The 22,369-nt window shown below is 43.8% G+C and overlaps 1 protein-coding gene across 2 annotated transcripts in view; it reads right to left on the reverse strand.

The window, feature by feature from the left end:
- Positions 1-22,369, reverse strand: part of ASPG (asparaginase) — a 61,564-nt gene that overhangs the window by 13,928 nt on the left and 25,267 nt on the right. For both annotated transcript variants that reach the window (XM_080978963.1, XM_080978962.1), the window contains exons 7-13: positions 16,590-16,705; positions 15,737-15,922; positions 12,290-12,400; positions 10,321-10,440; positions 9,543-9,638; positions 7,904-8,067; positions 591-677 (exon numbers count right to left, since the gene is read on the reverse strand). In XM_080978963.1, the coding sequence (XP_080835089.1) occupies positions 591-677; positions 7,904-8,067; positions 9,543-9,638; positions 10,321-10,440; positions 12,290-12,400; positions 15,737-15,922; positions 16,590-16,705 (880 nt within the window). The remainder of the gene's footprint in view (positions 1-590; positions 678-7,903; positions 8,068-9,542; positions 9,639-10,320; positions 10,441-12,289; positions 12,401-15,736; positions 15,923-16,589; positions 16,706-22,369) is intronic.

A 22,369-nucleotide genomic window follows, 5' to 3' on the forward strand; every position in this document is an offset into this window, starting at 1 on the left:
CTGTGAACATTTGACACTCCAATGCTTGAGAGCCTTAAAAGTAAAACAGCAACCATTTTGCAACCCAAACTTTACGACAAAAACCAAACTCGAAATGGCTGAAATTTGTATTCCCTTACAAACCAGTTTTAATAGTTAACCAACTATCCTTAATCATTCCACTGCCACCTTTATACAATGGTGAACAAAGTCCTGGTTTACATACCTGTCATTCTCTTGATGACTACAGTAGTAAGCAATGGCATGGCATGTATTGTGTGAATGGGCAATCACAGATATAAAATCTGTAGTGGTTAGAATGCAGGACTAGGACCTGCCAGACCAGAGTTTGAATCTCGAATCAGGCTTGACGCTCATGGGGTGACCTCGGGCCAGTCAGTGCCTCTCAACCTAGCCCTACCTCACAGGGTTGGTTGTGGGGATATAAATGTAATAAATAAAGAACTTTCAAATCACTTCATTCAGCTGCTGGTCATCAAATGTACAGTAAATGAGTGTGGACAAATCAAGTGATGTCATTCCATGTGTCAACTAGTTTATAGAGACAGTGCAATGTCATCTGAAGACATTTAAAAATGACTTTTTCATACCTGCAGAGTTCTGTTCCAACATTCACGAGCTCTTGGCTTGAAAGGTGAGCTCCCGTTGTGCGTAGCAAGCGGATCACATCATGGTGCCTTTAAGAAAGTGGACGAACTTATTTTTAACCACACCAGTACCTTAATAGAAATATCTGTAGCATGCTAACATGGAAACAACTCTTTGATAAACTGGATCTAAGAGCCATTTCCCATATTGATTTTTCTCTTCAGAAGGGGACCTGTAAGTCACACTGATGACAAATAACATGATGTAGGAAAGATTTGTATCAATGCCTACTTGTCAATCAAACTCAGGCATGTTTGTGAATTTGTGGTCAGTGCAACATGCCCATCATTCAGTCGTAAGTAAACACAAACTGTGCCAAATCTTCTCCAAGTGTAATATTTAGCTGTATCAAGTGTTAAATTCCAAACACTCTGTCTCCAGCAGAGGGTGGCCCTGGAAAACTCATAGATCAAGATGGAGAGAGCTATCCCTTCACGAAATTCTTCCCAGTCTGTGAGTCAAGTGGGCATTTTCAGGGAGTAAAAGAAGAAGAAAGGGAAACTCTCTTTGCTACAAGACTCCTAGTTGGCATATGGCTGCACCAACACTCAGATTTAAGGGCCAGTGGTCTTAAAAATGGGACACACAGAGTTGACCATAACTTAATTCCCTTTTTCATGGCTCCCTATCAATCAAAACAGCCCTTTGCTCAGTGGAGCAGCCATGTAGAGATTTGGTGGCGGCTGTGCTAGAACAGGATCAGCGTCAGCAATGGCTGTGCCCAGTACACAAGATGGGCCCAACTCCCTGGGGAAAGAGAACAAGGGATCCTCTTGCATAATTACTGTGTTATATCCTATGCCTGTGTGTAAGCACATTACAGTATCACATTCAGACTTTCCAAGAGGCAAAAAGGCTTTAAACTACCCTGATGCCTAACCAAGAAATTCAGAAATAGCACGTAGGATCTGTGAGCTGGTAACTGCTCCCTATTGTTTACTTCAAGGGAAATGACACATACAAACTTGCATAAGGGCTGGCAGATATGACCAAGATAGTACATTATCACATATGAAGAATAAGACTTTCCAAAAAGTCTTTTTCTTCTTCTTTTCTTTTTGCTTCTGTTGATAAGTGGAAAATAAATATTAAATCATACTACCAAGCAATTTCCCTTCGCTGAAAAAAATGATTTCGCAATACTTCATTCCATGAGATATATTATTAACTGCTACTGCAATTATAGACCTCATTCATTTGCTCGTTATCTTAAATATTTCATCACAACGGTTCTTGAGACACAGCAACATCATCAAGTACATTTTTCTCCCTTTCAGGTAGCAACAAGTGCTGTGTTCCACAATGCAACATAACCCAAGCAGCTCTGAACTGCAGGGTTATACGTTATACATACATACTATTCCCCATACAAACATACATACATACATATTATTCCCCATCCAACACTGAAACAGACTAAAAATCACATCACCTTAAGAACAAAAAGTCCGAGAGAACAAAATGGTCCTGGCCTGGCACTGTAAAGCTAATAACATAGGCACCAGGCAGAACTCCTTGGGGAGATTATTAGAGGAGGTGGGGGCTACCACTAAAAAGACCTATCCCCTTGCTGGCACACTCTGCACTTCTCTTGGAGAAAGTAAGAAAGAAGTGCTTCAGGTGACAATCATAAAGGCAAGGCAGGTTCTAATGTAAGGAGGTAACCTTGGTTGTATTGTGGTCCTGAGCTACATCAGGCTTCATAAGCCAAAATGAGCCCTATGAATTGAACCTGAAAACAAATGGCAGCCAATTAGAATTTATGACATAAATGCTAGGAGCCTTTTTAAAATAATGGAGCTTATTTAACCCACCCCACTGATTTAACTCAGACTTAAGCGCAGTTAGCTTGTTCTGGATTACCTCAATCAAAATTTCCCAGCCTCCACTTTTCAGCTGTGATATGAGATTGCAAGTGACTGGTCTGGAAACTCCTAAGCTTATGCCAATGGCGAATACTCTGGCTTAGTGCCTGGATGGGAGGTTGGTGGAAACAACTCTGAGAGGAGTGATAAATAAAGACTGGCCTACCTATGCGCATATGGAACTGCTTTATACCAAATCAGACCATTGGCCTATCAAGCCCACTACTGTCAACTTTCAGGCAGCAGCTTTCCAGGGTTTCTGGCAGAGGTCTCTCTCAGAATTACTATCTGCAATCAGAGGCAGTATGCTCCGGAATACCACTTTCTGAAAACTGGAGGGGAGAGTGCTATTGCACACAGGTCTTGCTTGTGGGATTCCCATGGCCACTGAGAACAGGATGCTGAACTAGATGGACCACATACCTGGTGCAGCGGGCTCTACTTATGTTCTAACTGGAGATGCCAATGATTGAACCAGGAACCACTCTACTAAATAATAATAATAATAAATAATAATAATAATAAATTTTATTTATACCCCGCCCTCCCCAGCCAAGGCCAGGATCAGGGCGGCTAACAACCAATAATAAAAAAGTTGAATGAATACAACTTAAAAACAAGATTAAAATACAACATTAAAACATTAAAATGCAGCCTCATCACAGGAGGAGAAAGGAAAAAAGAAAAAAGAAAGGGGGGGGGATCAAAGTGACTCGAAGCCAAAGGCCAGGTGGAACAACTCTGTCTTACAGTCCCTGCGGAAAGAAATCAGATCCTGCAGGGCCCTGGTCTCATGAGACAGAGCGTTCCACCAGGCCGGAGCCAGTGTTGAAAAAGCCCTGGTCCTGGTTGAGGCGAATCTAACTTCCTTAGGCCCCGGGACCTCTAGGGTGTTGCTATTTATGGACCTTAAGGTCCTCCGTGGGGCATACCAGGAGAGGCGGTCCCGTAGGTACGAGGGTCCTAGGCCGTGAAGGGCTTTAAAGGTCAAAACCAGCACCTTGAACCTGACCGTGTACTCCACCGGGAGCCAGTGCAGCTGGAAAAGCACTGGGTGAATATGCTCCCACGGCAGAGACCCTGTGAGGAGCCTCGCTGCAGCATTCTGCACCTACTGGAGTTTCTGGGACAGCTTCAAGGGCAGCCCCGCGTAGAGCGAATTACAGTAGTCAAGCCTGGAGGTGACCGTTGCATGGATCACTGTGGCCAGGTCGGGGCGGGAAAGGTAAGGGACCAACTGCTTGATCCGGCGAAGGTGGAAAGCACTCTATACTTGCTAAGCATGATTCTAGTTAAGCATGATTCTAGTTATTGTGGTATGATCAGAATCGGAGGGCATAAGACTTCCTAAGACCAACATCTTTTAATCCAGCAAATGCTTTTAAATGGTTTTTCATGGCCCCACCTGCACTGGGCCTGAAGAATCTGAGTGACGCATTACAGAGATGGGGGGGGGGTCACAAGCACATTTCCCACCTACCACTTAAAGAAATGCAGCCATAACCCACTCCAAAACCTGAATGGCTTCATTCCTTTGGCTCCTTGGTTCTTCTGCAAAAAGCAATGAACTGACCTATCACGCCCCTGACAGAACAGACTTCAAAAGGTGAACGCACCACATAACATATCAGAGTCTTTGAGGACTAGGATTGTAAAGAGCCAGGACAAGATAGGGCTCTCATTCCTCAGTTGGAAATCTGGAAAGATTGCAACATTGCATGTCCCATGCCTATGCATGCTGCCTCTTACGCATAACCCCACACCCCATAATATGTATCAGGTATACACTTAGTTCCCACAACCTTTCCACTTTTTTCATTTGTTGTGAGGAAACGGTTTGTGGAAAATTGGACACTATATATATATACACACACACACACACACACACACATATACAGTGGTACCTCGGGTTAAGTACTTAATTTGTTCCGGAGGTCCGTACTTAACCTGAAACTGTTCTTAACCTGAAGCACCACTTTAGCTAATGGGGCCTCCAGCTGCCGCCGTGCCGCTGGAGCACAATTTCTGTTCTCACCCTGAAGCAAAGTTCTTAACCCAAGGTACTATTTCTGGGTTAGCGGAGTCTGTAACCTGAAGCGTATGTAACCTGAAGCGTATGTAACCCAAGGTACCACTGTGTGTGTGTGTGTGTGTGTGTGTGTGTGTGTAATATTTTAGATGCAATAGCACACATTTGCAAGCCTGCACTGTACCATGCATACAATGTTCCAACATTTCAAACTTTGTGAACTGGCCTTTGGCATTATATACTGTTAAATATCTTCTTCTGAATTGGTTCCACTCTCATGCTTCCAGTTGGATGGAAGTTGTTCCTAAACTGCTGTCAGATTTCATCAGGACACTAAGAAATTGTTTGTGGAAAAATGCACTTACTTCATTCCACGGGACTGTTTATAGACATACTTCAAGATATGCTTCAGTACTGATTGCTCTAGGGCTTCAGAGAGTAAATACTTTGAGAGCAACTTTGTAGTTATCACTACAGCTATATGGATGATGTCATATTAGAGGCAAAGAATACTACAGTGCCTTGGAGAAAAGCAGTATCTCGGACATTACAGTACAGCCAGGGCTTATTTTTTTTATCTAACTGGCTCCATATCATGTTTGGAATATTTACATATAAGTGGGTATTGCTTCAGGAGAGAGAGCTGGATTGCAATAACCACCAGGCTTTGTCCTCCAATATTGCATTCTGCACCTCCAGTTATATGTACTTGTATTGGTAAGTGTTAAAATATTATTAAAGCTTGATTTCCCCTTTTTTGTACAATTAATTCCACAATCTAGTTCCAACTGCAAAAGTAGCATCTAACTGATTCTATAGGTTTTCAACCATCCAATTCCACCTTAAGCTTAGCAGTAAAGTTTGCTGGCAGAGTAGGCCTGAAGCTATCATTACAGTCTCTGCAAACTGACAAATGATTCAGGTCGTTCTCTCAACCTGACAGCAGCATAAGCTTGAACTAAAACCCGGCTTCATTCTCTTCCAACCTGCCTTTCAGCAGCTTTAAAAAGATCAAGAGTCCCCAGTAGGAGTTTCTTATGGGAGTGGTAAAGCTTAAGAATTTGAATAACAAACTTATGTGAAATTCCTCAGGCAGTGACTGGGTGTGGTTTAACCACACACACACACACACAAAGAGAGAGAGAGAGAGAGAGAGAGAGAGAGAGAGAGAGAGAGAGAGAGATGTTTGCAGGAATATTTTGCATAGGTGTGCTGGACAAGGGCCATCTCTGTTCAGCAGTAAGTCTGTTTAACTTGCTCCTAGAGAATTTTAAGAGATTCTTAGCAAATTTTCCTGTATCTGAACAGCTTGGCTAGCTAACAAGATTGTCATAACGCCTATTAAGAAAGCATGCCAACTGACTTTGGTTGCAATTCTATACATCCTATTACCTGGGTGTATAGGACTAAATTCAAAGGTACCGTATTTTTCGCCCTATAGGACGCACTTTTCCCCCTCCAAAAATGGAGGGGAAATGTGTGTGCGTCCTATGGGGCGAATGCAGGCTTTCGCTGAAGCCTGGAGAGCGAGAGGGGTCGGTGCGCACCGACCCCTCTCGCTCTCCAGGCTTCAGGAAGCTATCTGCAAGCCTTGGGAGCCCGCGGGAGTTCCCGCCGGGCTCCTCCGGCTTGCGCAGAGCTGCCTGCACCCCGAAGCCCCGTCGCGCTGAGCAGTCGCGCCGGGGCTTCGGGTAGGTCTGCGCAAGCCGCGGGAGCCCTCCCTGTTCCGGGGGCTGGGGTCGGGGGAAGCTCTGGCTTCCCCCGCCCCAGCCTCGTGCCTGGGGGGGGGAAATAAAAAAAAATCTCTTTATTTCCCCCCCAAAAAACTAGGTGCACCTTACGGGCCGGTGCGCCCTATGGGGCGAAAAATTCGGTACTTGCTTCATAGGTTGTATAGGTTTGCACTGTTAATGACCCATCTGCAATGCAAAATGCATGTCAAGAGTGTGGAGACCTGGCCAGAAGAATTACTCTGGCACCAAAGACTTTTTAAAGTCTTAAGGAGAAAAGTTTGCTTCCTATGAATGCTGTAGTTATGGGGAAGGTGCAACTGATAAGCTTGCTAGCCTAAAATGTAGCTATTTATTATGAATAAGTTTTTAGATTTCCTCCAAACACTTTCCATATCTGTGTAGCAAGTAAAGTTTGCAAAGATGTAGTTATTTCTCATAACTGATTCTCATAGATGCATGTATCTGCAGAATTTTAAACTTCTTGGCAAGAATTAGAAGGAGAATAAAATGCATAGGATATAGTAGAGAAAGGATTGGGGAACAGATTCTGGGGGACATGGAAAGGGACAGCACATGAGCAGAGTGCAGTGAGCCACTCAAAGCCCCAAAGAGAGGTCCTATATTTAAAGATACTACTTGCATTTTTTAAAAATACTTCCAGGAAAGCCTGAAAGAGGCATCTTGAAAGAAGAGAATACCTGTAGTCTGCAAAAGATACTAGATAGTAAATACCACACATATAAACATTTTGATATACATTCAACATAGGAACATACTAGTATTTTTAACCCTGACGGACGTTCAGCAAAAGATATATTTAGCCTACTCAATGGTCAGAGGTTTTCCTCCAACCAAGAACAGATTTGGATGTTCCAAGGTTGTCAAGTGCAACAGGAAGTACTTCACGCTTCCTGTTCGTTCACAACACTGTCCCATTGGACGTGCTTCTATCTTTATTTCCTGAGATATAAGCATGTTCCAGGTGCAAGGACATCCTATGCATCTCCAGGACAGGGCAGATACAAAAAAATATTCTGGAAAAGGCAGTACCACAGAGGAAGGGGAAGTGTGAGGCACTTCTTCTTCCTGTTCACAACACCCACAGGTACAAGTCTACTCAGGCAAAGTAATCTAAACTGCTCACTGCTGCAGCTGCTCAACAAGAGAGTTACTGCCACATCTGCAGCCTGACCAGCCACAGCAGCTGCAGAAGGAAGCAGATTGGGCCTGATGCCTGTGCCAACGTCAGCCTCCAATCCCAATCCCAGCCCCTGCCAGCTGTGAGGGCAGCTGGATCCCAGCCTGGCTCATCCCCAATCCACCCTTGGGATGGTCCATTTCTGGGCTTTTGGGGTTTTCTGATTGCTAGTGCTTTTTTTCTGGGGGGTACGCAGGGGTGAATCTAATGGGAGAAGAAACTAAAATATTTTTTTAAAAATTGTTTCTTTTCTAGCATGGTGAATCGTCAGTTCCATTGAATAGCACAGTGAATCATCAGTTCCGTTGCTACCCCCGATGGCGGCCTCATTTCCTGTCATGGTGTTTCCTAAATCTCCGATGGAATGAGAATACCCCTAAACATTTTTTAAGAAAAAAAGCACTGTAAATTGCACTTAAGAAATAAATACCTGAACTTTATGGCATTCAGCAGTGGAGTAGCTCCAAATCGGTCTTTAGCATAGACAGTTGCCCCAGACTTCAGCAGATGTCGGACTATCTCCAAATTACCTTCACAAGATGCAACGTGAAGAGGTGTGCGACCATCATAATCCTCAGAGCTCAAGTTGCCACCCTGTGACAAGTTTATTTAAAAGAGTGTATTTAAATAATAATAATTCATCCATCTAACGAAGGTCTCAGCAACATGCCCAGTTTATCATTTCCCAGATTCCCAGTTTCTCAGCCGAGAAACTGGCTTTCTTACTATTTTTAATATGAACTCTTGAATTAATGGAGAACACTCTCTTGAGGCTTCTTTCTGTGGGCCAATCCAGGACAGCTGAGGCACACAGCAATGATCAGGTTGAAAAGCCCCCATCGGTGACCTTATAACAGGGATGGCTAACCTTTTCAGTATGAGAGCCACATTGACCCATCATCAACCCTTCAGAGGCTGCGTGGTACGGCTGCAGTGTAAAAATGGCTGCGGCTGCATTTTGAGGGTCATGGGAGAACCACAAAAACTTTCGTCATCACAGAGTTATGGCAGGTGACCCACAGGAATGGCAAAAAAACCCTATTTTTTAATTAATTGTTTTTAACAGGCAAATTTGGGCAGGGAGTGGTAGCCACACACAAAAACCATTGGCACCACAGTGCTTATTGGAGAAGTCAGTAAAAGGGGGGGCAGGATTCAACTAACTAGTCTCATCGGTAGAAGCCCTGCACAAGGACTTCCATTCACCCAATAGGGCAACAGCCCCTTCCTCCCCCTGTGCTCCCCCCCATTGGATTGGGGTGGTCAAGAGAAGCCACTGAACAGCAGCAGAGGGAGAGGAAATCGTTCCATCTTGCAACTCAAAATGCTTGCCCAATCAGAAGCATGTGATGTTGAATTCCCTCCAGTTAGTTAAAAAAATTGGGGTGGTATTCAACTACCTTTTACTCAGAACAGATCCAATGAAATCAATGGATCTAACTTTAATTTCAATGGACTTCCTTTAAGTAAAAGTTGAATACCACCTTACATTATTATTAAAAATAAATAAATGGGCAAATTTGGGGAGGCACAAAAACATATAGCACCACAGTATCAGACCTACAGGAGCAGTCAGTATAAGAATATAATTCATTTGTCATGTTTAGTGAAGAAGGTATTATGCAGGCTTAGGCTGCACACCTAATTTTCAATTTCATTGTTCCACAAGGGACAATGACAATAAAGATATCGTAATCGTAAGGGCATGTAAGCCTCATTGATTGGTACAGGACCTACTTCTGAACGAAATAAACAAAGGACTAGACTGTTTTTTTTAAAAAAAGCACAATCCTGATATCATAAGCGATGGTTGCTTCCCCTTTGAAAATATAAAGGCCAGCAGTCATTCTGATCTGACTCTAGCTCTAATCTACGGTAACTGTTTTTCCCTGCTGAAAGACTACCGTGGGTTTTTAATTTTCCTCTCATAACTATAGAGCCTGAATGTCATAGAGTTATATACGCACCCAAAACAAAAATGCATTTGAGATGACCATAGCCTGTGAGGCTTTCTCCTGTTCAGGGTGCAAATGATCATATGAAATACACTATAAAAAAGAGGGTCTTACCATATTCTGTAAGGCTTTTAGGGCATCGATGTCACCATTTTTTGCCGCTGCGCAAGCCAAAGGAGGAGTCAAAGCATCTCTAACGGCTGCTAGCTCCTGAGAAATTAAAACAGCCCAGTTTAACACACATCTACACATTTCCCATAATCCCATCCCATCGTGCCTGGATATAATAGCGTGGCTTGCTTGTGTGAAGTTATCTACAGATGCTTGTTCTGCATAGACCTTGTGAAGCGCGTCTGGTCTTCAGTTCTGATACAAAGCAATCCAGGATGCATGAATTGTTGAGGGAAGGGGGCTGAAGTTGCTTTAAAGTGCTTTGTGCTCCCAGGAAATTTATCATACAAACTGCATAAATGTCCAGCATTCTATACTCAACAATCCCCTTTGCTGTCTTTTTTATATATATATATAAAGAACATAAGAAGAGTCGTGCTGGAGCAGGTCAAAGGCTATCTAGTCCAGCATCTTGCCCAAATGCCTACGGGAAGCCTGCAAGCAGGACATACGGACAATAGTCCTCTTCCCTTGTGATTCTCCAAAATACTATTTAGAACCATCCTGCATCCAGCAATGAAGGCAGAGCACAGTCATCATGACAAGTAGCCAATGACAGCCTTAAACACCCTCCATTACTTTGTCAAAAGCTCTTTTAAAGAAGTATTTCTTTCTTCTGTCTGTCCTGTAGCTTCCAACAATCAGCTTTATTAGATGGTCCCAGGTGCTAGTTATTATGCAACGGGCTTTCTGCTTTAACAGGTGTCATTTGAGCAAGTACCTCCTTGCAGCTGATAAACAGGTATTTTGCAATCTCTTGAATAAACTTGCTATCTTTGAGGGTGATCTGGGTTCCAATGGGCACAACAGTCATCTCTCCTCTCAGATTCTCCTTCACCATCTTAAGGAGAAAAAAGAAGCAAGTGAGCAGGCTGGGAACCAAGTCAGAGGTGAATGTGTGTGCGTCTTTGGTTTGGAGGGGAAGGATTGTAGCAGCAGGTCCTGCTCCCAACCTATACACCTTTGGTTGTCCATCTGCATAAGTGACAGTCTTTACCTTAAATAATTTTCCAGTATAGAAGACAGACAGGTAAGTAAAAAGATCTCAGATATAGTAAAAGTGAAACAAAGACATAATGTATGCAACTTTAACATGAGCCCGGTTTAATGTGACATGAGGACCAGGTCCTTGGATCATGTAAAAATAACTTCAAAATGCTGGATTATTTTTAAAAATGTTTGAAGTGGGATTGGAAAACCTCTAGAAAGTACAGTGGTACTTTGGGTTAAGTACTTAATTCGTTCCGGAGGTCCGTTCTTAACCTGAAACTGTGCTTAACCTGAAGCACCACTTTAGCTAATGTGGCCTCCTGCTGCCGCCGTGCCGCTGGAGCCCGATTTCTGTTCTTATCCTGAAGCAAAGTTCTTAACCTGAAGCACTATTTCTGGGTTAGCGGAGTGTGTAACCTGAAGCGTATGTAACCTGAAACGTATGTAACCCGAGGTACCACTGTAAGTCCCTCCTGCTGCCTTAGGAGTCCCTCCTGCTGCCACATATATATACTAGCATGTGATATGTAAGTCCCTTCAGCCAAATCAACACTATATATATATATATATATATATATATATATATATATACACATACACACACACAGAGAGAGAGAGAGAGAGAGAGAGGTTTTGTTACAATACCCCATAAGGCCATGGGACTTCAGTTACTCAGCCTAGAAGTCATATTAGAGATTGGATACTATGAAGTTGGGAAAGGGTATGAGCAGTTGCTGAAGACCCCCAAAGAATCCATGTATTTTATTAGGCTGCTGAGGATGAACTGTTTGAGACCCCCTAAGTCCTCCCCTCACAGAACTACAATTTTCTGGGATATCAGGGAGAGGAGAGGGCAGAAAAAAGTTCTGATGCTCCAGAAATTAAAAAAAAAAATGAAGAACTGTAGCACTTGTGTGCACATAAATGATTTCATTGAATTGTGGCCTAGCTCTTCTGCCATGTAGAATTGCTTCATAATTACAGAGAAAAAGAGAGAGTCTGGGAATATAGATGACTGTGATAACTATCTGGAAACATGGCTGTGCAAAGTTAAAGAAAGGAGTGTTGTGGGAAGGAAGGCTGCCCTCAACTTTAGCATTGTTTAGGCATGTCTTAAAAAGAGAAGTAGTGAAAGAAAACACTGTAGGTGTGGGAGCGTTTCACTGATCTTTTCCATGGGAGGTGAGACTCTGATTTGCTGTACAGGGGCATTCCCCCAAATGGTAGAACAACGAGCAGTTTCTGTCCCTCCCCTCTCCATCAACCAGATATGATGGTTCCTCAACTGCAGTTCGGTCCCTGGTTATTGTGACGTATAAAAATAAGCAAGCAGGGCACAAACTATTTATATATCTTTATTTTTTGCAGTTTAATCTTACATATAGACAGCAGTCCTTTGAACCTAGTTGGGATGGAGTGGGAAGTTTGTGGGCTCTGACCAAAAGAAACGCCCTTCTTAACCAGAGATTGGATGGCCATCTGTCATGGATGCTGTAGCTGAGATTCCTGCATTGCAGGGAGTTGGACTACATGATCCTTGAGGTCCCTTTCCAACTCAACAATACTAGGATTAACCAGACCAAAGGCCCATCTAGTCCAGGCCTATGTGTGTCAAAGGGAAGGAAAGCTCAGAAAGCCACAACTTGAGAAAAGTACTACTAGACATTTTTTTAAAAAATCAGAAGTCAAAGATATTTTACCTCTCTCTTCTCGGCCAAGGTACCAGGTTTGCTCAGGACATAGGCCAGCTTGGTAAGAGCAGCTTCAGGTGTCATATCTCCCCCTGGAATTACACCTGCGTCCATAAGGGTCTGTAGTCAATGAAGAAAATGTGGTTTGATGAGTGTGTTTTGTAAGGTATGCATATTGAAAAATGGTATCCACTAGTACAGGGAAGGGTACCCAGTTTCCCCTTACTCTCTATACCTCTGCATCATATCCCATAATTCTGATGTGTCCCGTTTCACCACCGGAAGCAGAATGGGAACATGGCATGGCACCCTGCTGCTGCCGCCGCCTCCCTTACCTGGGTTGCGTGGCAGTGCCCAGTGAGATATTGCAATTTTCTGCCTGGGTTGGGGGGACCAGGAGCAGGGGGTTGCAATGGTATGTACAAAGCAGGTCACCAGAGTCTTGTCTGAGTAGAAGTGCTTTCTTCTAGTGTAAAACCACAACTGCATACATCCCATAATTATTCTAATAATTATCTGTTATTATTTACAAAGCGTTGAGTGCTGCAAGTATATGAGGTTCTCAGAGGTAAAATCTGTTACTGCAAGTCGGATAATTTAATCTTTTTGTTCCTTTTATATTAGATTGTAATGCTGCCTTAGTGGCTAATAAAGTGCTTTGTTTGTGGTCACTGATACTATCTTGTTCACATCAGAATAAATGAAAGCTTGCTGGATCCAGCAACTGGTGTTCAGAAATCATTAACTGCCTCCGACTGTGAAGGTAGACCCTCCAGATGTTTTGGGACCACAACTCCCATCATCCCTACCTAACAGGACCAGTGGTCAGGGATGATGGGAATTGTAGTCCCCGAACATCTGGAGGGCCGAGTTTGGCCATGCCTGAGGTAGAGCATAGGCATCATGGCTAGTAGCCATCAATGGTCCTCTCCTCCCTGAATTTGTCTAATTTTCTTTTAAAGCCATCCAAGTTAGCTCACAGAATCACATGTTTATTGTTTTCAGAGTCCAGAACTGAGTGTCTTGAGCTGTCACAGACATCCTGGGGAGCTCTGAAAGCAAGCCTCTTAACCTGTAATCTCCAGAGTGCACATATTAGATTAGATCAGTGTGTTTGCAGTTGCTCCCACAGGCCAGTTTCACATTTCCAGAGGGAACGACTTCAAACTGCACTGAAGACATCTCTTTAACAGTTCTTACATTATTTCTTTTTTCATTATTGCAGTGGCAGATTCAACAATTTTCCTAGAGCAAACCTCTTAGCTAAAACATTTCTAGGAAAAGCCAAGCCAGTTTAAAAAATATCAAGAAGTTCAGCAGTATAATATAATGAAGTAATAATTACCAATATGTGAACATTAACCAGGCCTTTTAATTAAGTGGGAAAGAGAAAACAACAGGTCTAGCTTTGTACTTGGCACTGAAAGTGGTAGATTGCAAGCCTAACTTACAAGTAGTAGACTGGGGGAAGGGCTTGGTTAACTTTGGGGCAAAACAGAAAACAAAACAGCATTAAAAATAGCAATAAAAAACTCCAATGCCAGACATGACCCAGCCCACTTGGCACCACCACTTAAAATTTGATTTATCTCTAGCTCATCTAATCATATCAAGGTGGGGCTTTTAATTCTGCCACCCACTTTGAACCTTTGGGAAATATCCCATCAAGATTTACTCAGTTTACTATCAAATCTTTGGGAGGGGCAAGTATCTAAAGATATGTGCGGGGATTTCTTAGCCATCTTCATATTGAAAACCTCTGATTCATTCATCACTTTGGTGGTCCCCAGTTCCAGGCACACACACCCTTCAAAATGACACAACCATAATCGGATAGAGACACCATCATCTTGTATATGCTAGGCATATAACTACCAAATGTGTCCAGAAGTTGTCAACATAGAAAAAGCCAGGAAATATCCATTACAATTGATCTTGCATCTAGGAGGGACACAGGAATGAAAAATCTTGATGAGAGCTTGGACAGATAAAAATTAAAGGTTTTGAATCTAGCCAGTACTCTGCCATTCCATACTGGAAAAGAAGCAGATTTCCTGAATCAATGATCCCCAGAGGTTTTACTAAAGGGAACCTTCCTACTTTCCTGTGCAGTCTTGTCCTTCTTTGGGATTTCAATGCAGGGTGGACACACCAGAGCATCTACTGAGAAACTATCAAAGTAACCACAATATATCATATAAGTGTGATCATGGGGAAGAAGTATGGAGAGAGCGAGGGCAGGGGGATGAAAAGTTCTTTTATCTATGATATATTATGGTATGGAAAGTGGTTTGTCTGTTTGTTTTTCCATCTGTTCTCTATAGGTTTGTTCGCCTCTCGGTGTATCATTGCCAAACCCTGAGGTGGGGCAGCAGTCATCATCAACATTTTGAGGCAGGCCGCCATTTTGAATCAAAATGGCAGAGTGAAACATGACTTTGGTGTGACTTTGCCCATTTTGGGGCATAGGTTTGGCCACGTCTTGAGGTATCATTGCCAAAACTCAGCACAAGGGTTCCTGAGTTAGGGGCAGTGGACTTCATCACTGTTTGGACACCGTGTGCCATTTTGAATCAAGATGGCAGTCCAAAACATCACTTTTGCATGACTTTGCCCATTTGGGGGCATAGGTTTGGTTGTCTCTTAAGATATTGTTGCCAAACTCAGCATGAGGGTTCCCAAGGTGGCAGCAGCAACCTCTGCCAATGCTTAGTTGCCAGGTGCCACTTTGAATCAAGATGACAAATCAAAACAGGACTGAGGTAGGGGAGCTTTGCAAAAGGCCACCAAGGAAGTTCATGGGAGAGACAGTTTGATCCAAGATGTCTACACTAGCTTTTGAGTTCTGCACTAGAACCTATTCAGTTCTTTCCAGTAACATTGGCTGCTCTAGTGGTGGTGACATGGACTGCTGGATGCAAGTCTTCCTTTGGGTGGGGATTGGGAGAGACTATTTGACCGTTGGTGTCTCCTGACCAATGTTTTTAGTTCCTACTAATTCTATCAATATATCTCATACCTTTAAGTCACAGCACTGGCATCTAAAGGCCAACACACAAACACCACAATATAAAGGCCACCCACCAGCCTCCATACAGATTGCTCTCCATAACCCAGAAGACAAAATGCCACAAGTAAGACAACAGGTGCACTGAAGAAAGCCAAATGGTATTAAAAAAATACCACAAACAGCAGCCACTGCCTCCACCCCCTCTCACCTGCCAAAAACTTCCATTTTTAATCTTACCTGAATGAACATTCCTTCCCAACCCAAAATTGAGCAACCCTGAATGCAGTGGCATAGCTCAAAACAGCCTTTCCCAAGCTGTTCTGGATCACAACTCCCATCAGTCACAGTGAGCAAGCCAATGGTCAGGGATGATGGGAGTTGCAGTCCGAGCATTTGGAGGGCACCAGCTTGGGGAAAGCTGGTTTAAAGCATAGAATTTGTCTCACCTTTCCTGTTTCATAGACTAAAGAAACACTTCCTCGCAGACACTGGGTGCAATTCAGAATCACCACACCACGATCGGTTGCTTTCTGCAGCTCTTCCAACAAAGCAGGGCAATTATTGGGGGCATTCCCACTCCCATAGGTCTCAAGTACAATCCCTTTTATTGGGCTCTGAAGAAACCCCTTCACCTGCATGAAAGAAAAATATATATACAGTTCAAAAGTGTTTACCTAGATTGAAATATGGTCTTTTCTACACAATACTATCTTTTTTAATGCAAGGAAAGATTGGTCAAATATTTTAAATATGGAGTTCAGATTCTTATTAGGTTGACTGCTGGCATGCAATACGAACTTTGATTATTTTCATGGTCCGTCCAAAATGTATGGATAATCACAAGTCCTCATAACCAAAAGTGCTATATAAATAGGTTTGAGAGTGGGGTGTTCAATACATTTACAAAACAGCTTCTCTGTATACATAGACATAACTGTAGGGGGTACAGGGTGGGGACAAGTAATGCCAGTATATACTATAGGCAGTACAACAGCAAGATAGATAGACAGTGGTTGGTTTTTTTAAAATCTTTGATTGCATTCTCCTCCAGCACCATAGAATACTTTTGGACATGACAGTATTCTATGATGCTTCTTTCTCACATCCGAACACGTATTGTGGGATTGTTGACTGCATACAACTAGCTCTGAGAAAAGCAGTGGCACAGCGGCATTGTGGGAGTGGCTCAGCAATGCCATCGCCTTTTCTTATTGCTCATTATATGCAATCAACACTCCTACACATGAGTGTCATCATAGCTTTTCTTCTCATTATGCTCTCAGACAGAGGAAGGCTGACCGCTTCAGCAGTGATCCCCGGGAAGATTCTCAGTAGGCCAACATGTTGATCAAAGTTCATTTTGTGGATTGCAAATTTCTTGGTAGTGTTGGCCCTCCAAACGGTCTCCCAGTTAACTGTGAAAAGAAAAACAAATATATTATTTGAGAGAGAGAGAAAGTGTGTGTTCTTTCCAATCCCAGGTTTCCAATCCCCTTCTAGGAAGCCTTTCGCATAATCTTCTTACAGTTCAATCCAATGCAGAATTAAGGGTCATATCTAATGCTGTTGTTCTGCTAGTGTGGCAGACCTCAACTTCAGCAACAGAACTTCCCCTCCTCTTTTCTCCCCTGCAGCCCCCTGGCACACCCTCAAAATCTACTCTAGAGGGTTGGGAGATCTGAACAAGCCAACACATCTCTTGCACAGGCCCTGCTTATCACAACCCAATCTACAAAACAAGTAAGCCAAATGTAAGAACAGCCTTGCTGGATGCACAGGCAAGGGAGGCGCCTTCTCAAAGCCCAGTAAGCACTTCCCCAGCTTTGGGAAGGAAGCGTGAGGGCTCTGACAGGGTCTGAGAACACTGACCAGGCTTTGGGAAGCAGGTGGGAGGGCTCTAGAACCCAGCCAGAGCCTCACACCTCCTTCCCAAAGCCTGGCTTAAGCCAGCACTACAAGAGCTGGGGGGAGGGTATCAAATGTTGGCCTTGTACAGGGTGGTATATTACCAAGGTCTGTCCCTGAGGCCAGAGACCCATCGCGTCTAACATCCTGTTCTCGCAGTGGCCATCCAGGACGTGGGTGCAACAGTGGTCTCCCAATTTGTGATTCCCAGCAATTGGTATACAGAGGCGCGATGCCTCCAAATAACCCCCAACCTGTACTATAATTCACCAAAGTACTCCAAACTATCTGGATTGAAGTTTCTTAACACTTTGTAGCAGCACAACATGAAGAAGTTCTTGTTTAGAAGAAGCATTCCAATATTGTAATTCAAGATTCTTTTAATGTGTACCTTGGGGGGACTCTGCAAAGCCACTTTGCTAGGCATCAGCAACATGACACATATTTCACATGTCTTTTTAAAAGACAGATGTTGTTACTCTTACCACTAATCATCTCCAGAGTTTATAATGCAGTTACTAGTGATTAAATAAAATGGCAATGATTCAATTAAGTGTGATTATACATTGGAAGCCAGATGCCAGCTGTTTAACTAATAGTCACTCTTGAGTTCCCATTACTAAATGCCAAACAGTCATTATTAATTCTGGAAAAGCTCACCATCTCTGCCTAGGAGACAATGGTGTGTGTAAATAATCTCAAAAGACTGGCAGAGAGTTGCATTGGATAATATGTATAAACACACCCAACCCACACATGGTATCCATATCTATTTTCCAAACTTTTTTTGTAAGAAGCAAAATTCCTGGCTAAAGAAGAGTCTGGGCAAACAGGAGTTTGCATGACAACCTACACCTACTGAAACACACTCTTCTACTTGGTAATTAAAGGTGCAAGAAAGCTCTGTCCTCTTTTGGATCTGACTCCCATGACAACTACTGAAAATGCCAAGCACACCTTGATCTCGTTTTTTGACAGAATTACAAGCCTGGTAGATGAAGGGAACACAGTGGATGTAGCCTACCTTGATTTCAGCAAGGCGTTTGACAAGGTGCCCCATGATATTCTTGTAAAGAAGCTGGTAAAATGCGGTCTTGACTATGCTACCACTCAGTGGATTTGTAACTGGCTGACTGACTGAACCCAAAGGGTGCTCATCAATGGTTCCTCTTCATCCTGGAGAAGAGTGACTAGTGGGGTGCCACAGGGTTCTGTCTTGGGCCCGGTCTTATTCAACCTCTTTATCAACGACTTGGATGATGGACTCAAGGGCATCCTGATCAAATTTGCAGATGACACCAAACTGGGAGGGGTGGCTAACACCCCAGAGGACAGGATCATACTTCAAAACGACCTTGGCAGATTAGAGAACTGGGCCAAAACAAACAAGATGAATTTTAACAGGGAGAAATGTAAAGTATTGCACTTGGGCAAAAAAAAATGAGAGGCACAAATACAAGATGGGTGACACCTGGCTTGAGAGCAGTACGTGTGAAAAGGATCTAGGAGTCTTGGTTGACCACAAACTTGACATGAGCCAACAGTGTGACGCGGCAGCTAAAAAAGCCAATGCAATTCTGGGCTGCATCAATAGGAGTATAGCATCTAGATCAAGGGAAGTAATAGTGCCACTGTATTCTGCTCTGGTCAGACCTCACCTGGAGTACTGTGTCCAGTTCTGGGCACCACAGTTCAAGAAGGACGATGCCTTATGAGGAACGGCTAAGGGAGCTGGGCATGTTTAGCCTGGAGAAGAGGAGGTTAAGGGGTGATATGATAGCCATGTTCAAATATATAAAAGGATGTCACATAGAGGAGGGAGAAAGGTTGTTTTCTGCTGCTTCAGAGAAGCGGACACGGAGCAATGGATCCAAACTACAAGAAAGAAGATTCCACCTAAACATTAGGAAGAACTTCCTGACAGTAAGAGCTGTTCGACAGTGGAATTTGCTGCCAAGGAGTGTGGTGGAGTCTCCTTCTTTGGAGGTCTTTAAGCAGAGGCTTGACAACCATATGTCAGGAGTGCTCTGATGGTGTTTCCTGCTTGGCAGGGGGTTGGACTCGATGGCCCTTGTGGTCTCTTCCAACTCTATGATTCTATGAGGCCTTACATATTGTGCTCCCCATCAGCACAAAATGGACTTAGGTTGTGCCATAGTTTTTGAAACAGTGAACTGAAGTAGACACAACTAGTGTGATGGTATCAAAAGGGAAAGAAGAGAACCTCTGTGTTGATCAAACTGGGTTAGATGAAACTTCCACCAAAAAACAGAAGGAGAATATAGAGGAAGCTCTATACTTCTAAATATTGATTTTTGCATGCCACTCTGAGAGCCTTATCAGCTATGGGGGGGGGGGGTATTAATATCATCCATAAACAACCAAACAAAGCTAGGACCCTCTCAAGTATGGGTATTCCATCAAATGCACAGCAGCTATGATTGTAAGAATCCATTGAAAGAATGATAATATCACAAAGGTTTCGTCAGGAAGCTTCAACAGACACACTTCTTCTAGTCCTTTTGCCTCTGCAGACCTCACTCCTCTGCTCTTCCCATCATGTGTCTAGACTGACCTGCACAACCAGCAGCCACCGCAAAACTCTTCTTTCCCTACACAATAAGCACCACACATCCGAACACCACTTTTTTGTCGGATAAGAGTTCAGCAGGGTGTTGTTGTTTTTAAGCCAAAAGATGAGCAATCATATGTCATAAAAATGTCACAGCACCCAAGTCATCTTTTTTGCAGCAACTGAAGATTAGTTTGTTTTCAACCCCAATCAATTTCCCTCTCGCAGTCTGGCATCAGCTACCCCAGAAGGACTTATTTTCTGAGCGGATGTTGTTGCAGAAGAGTTATTGCCAAGTTTTCCTTCAAAATATGTCCTACCTAGTTTGGAAGTTGTATGTGTTTTTTAATACAGCGTCTGAGATGATGTACGTTGGCACTGATCCTCACAGAGAGGCAGCCAAGATTAAAAGAGATCATTCAAAGAGGGCAATTGGTTATCTTATTAGAATTCAGTCTGTCCACTGAATCCAAAGCTGGTGGATAGGAGTCTAATGAACCAGATGCCATAGCACCAGGGCAGCCGTGGAAATAGAAACAGTGGGATCCTTCCCCTGGGTCTGAACAGCCAAGTTCCACAGTACCTTGCCAGTACAATTGCATGGGCAGCATACCAGTCTGAAGCCCATGAAATGCTCTTATTCAGGTCAGAGGGTTGGCTGTTTGAGGGACTCTAATCTTCCAAAAAGGGTCAGTACCTAGGAGAGGTGGACTGCAGACAAAAAGGCTCAAAAGGCCTCAGTTCACTTTCAACACTTGTGGAGAAAGTTGCTCACTTGGAGCTCTCCGTGGTTTTGCAACAACTGAACTGCCTTCCTCCATGGGCTCCTGTACATGAGTAGAACAGATCACCAGAAGGAGAGGGAGGGAGAGAGGGGGGTGGCTGGTCCTGCTGTAGCCTTCTGAAGAAGTATATGTAGGATTAAACGACAAGCTTACACACTGTGAGCTATGAATAAGATTAAATAAACTCAGGTTACTTCCAGGGAAACATACATAAAGTAGGGGATGCAAGTCTCAGTATAAAAATGTTTTCATGTATAGGTAGCCAAACTTACCATCCAGTCTTCCGCAATCTAGTGCCCTCCAGAAGTTTTGGACTACAGTCCAATCAGCCACAATCAGCATGGCCAATGGGAGATGAAGTCCCAGACATTTGGAGGGCACCAAATTAGAAAAGGCTGACTTACACAATGCTGAGCTAGACCAGCCTGACTTGGCGTAAGGCAGTTTCCTATGTTCCAACTAAAACCAACAGGTTAGGCATCCTTGGAATAACGCTCAAAGACATATTGACAGAATTTACCGTATTTTTCGCCCCATAGGGCGCACCGGCCCATAGGGTGCACCTAGTTTTTTTGGGGGGGAATAAAGAAAAAAAATATATTTCCCCCCCAGGCGCAGGGGCGGGGGAAGCCCAAGCTTCCCCAGCCCCCAGAACAGGCTGCTCTCCGCAAGCCGTGGGAGGGCTCCCACGGCTTGCGCAGAGCTACCCGAAGCCCGGGCGTGACTGCTCAGCGCGCCCAGGCTTCGGGATGCAAGCAGCTCTCCGCAAGCCGTGGGAGCCCGGCGGGAACTCCCGCGGGCTCCCAAGGCTTGCGGATAGCTTCCTGAAGCCTGGAGAGTGAGAGGAGTCGGTGCACACTGACCCCTCTCGCTCTCCAGGCTTCAGCGAAAGCCTGCATTCACCCCATAGGTCGCACACACATTTCCCCTTCATTTTTGGAGGGGGGAAAGTGCGTCCTATAGGGCAAAAAATACGGTAGCTTCTCTGTCAACCTCATCTGTATCCCATCAAGCCTCCCTCTCTTCTCTTTCTGCCATAGTATTGCAAAGAAACTGAAGGCTAGGGTACTGATAGTCACAAAAAACAACAGGTGCAAAATATTGGCAGTGATGCTAGAAAGCATTTTTTAAATTTAATTTTTTGGAGGGGGGTTGTCACCTTTTGCCAGTGGTGCTGTGCCTCAAACAGCACAGGCTGACATGCAATAATTAAGTTGGCACTGATCTGATCTAGAAACAGGGAAAGCTTAGTCAATTTCATTTCTTCATGCCGGGCTGACATTAAATGCACAGACAAACCTATTTGGTTGAGGAGATGTAAGGAAGAAAAGTTACCCAACTGATTTCAGAATTGTTAAAACGCTTTAGAGAATCACAATGTGAGCACATTAGGAAACTGTCTCCTGGGACAAAGAAGAGTTCCGAGATATTCTAAAAAGTAGAAACATGTGTTGTAAGGATTCCATAGAAGCAGCACCAATGGTCGTCCTCTTCCACCGAGCACGCAGCTTTGGGAGGGACGCACATGGAGCGGTGAGGGAGGAAGGGGACACCCGCCAAGCCAGCCAGATCAGCTGAACCAACCCTGGCAATCAATGGGGTGACAGATGTCGCAGCCAAATCGCCCTCACATCCTGGATGCGGCCAATGGCCCATCTAGTCCAGCATCCTGTTCTCACAGTGGTCAACCAGATCTCCATGGGAAGCCTAAAATCAATATCTGAATGTGATTGCATTTTCCCCACTTGTGATTCCCAGGAAAATGGTATTCAAAACTACAATGTCCCTGAAAGTGAAGATAGAACATAACCATGATG

The sequence above is a fragment of the Podarcis pityusensis genome (genome assembly GCF_964106645.2).
Source record: "Podarcis pityusensis genome assembly, chromosome: 1".
Lineage (NCBI taxonomy): Eukaryota > Metazoa > Chordata > Lepidosauria > Squamata > Lacertidae > Podarcis > Podarcis pityusensis.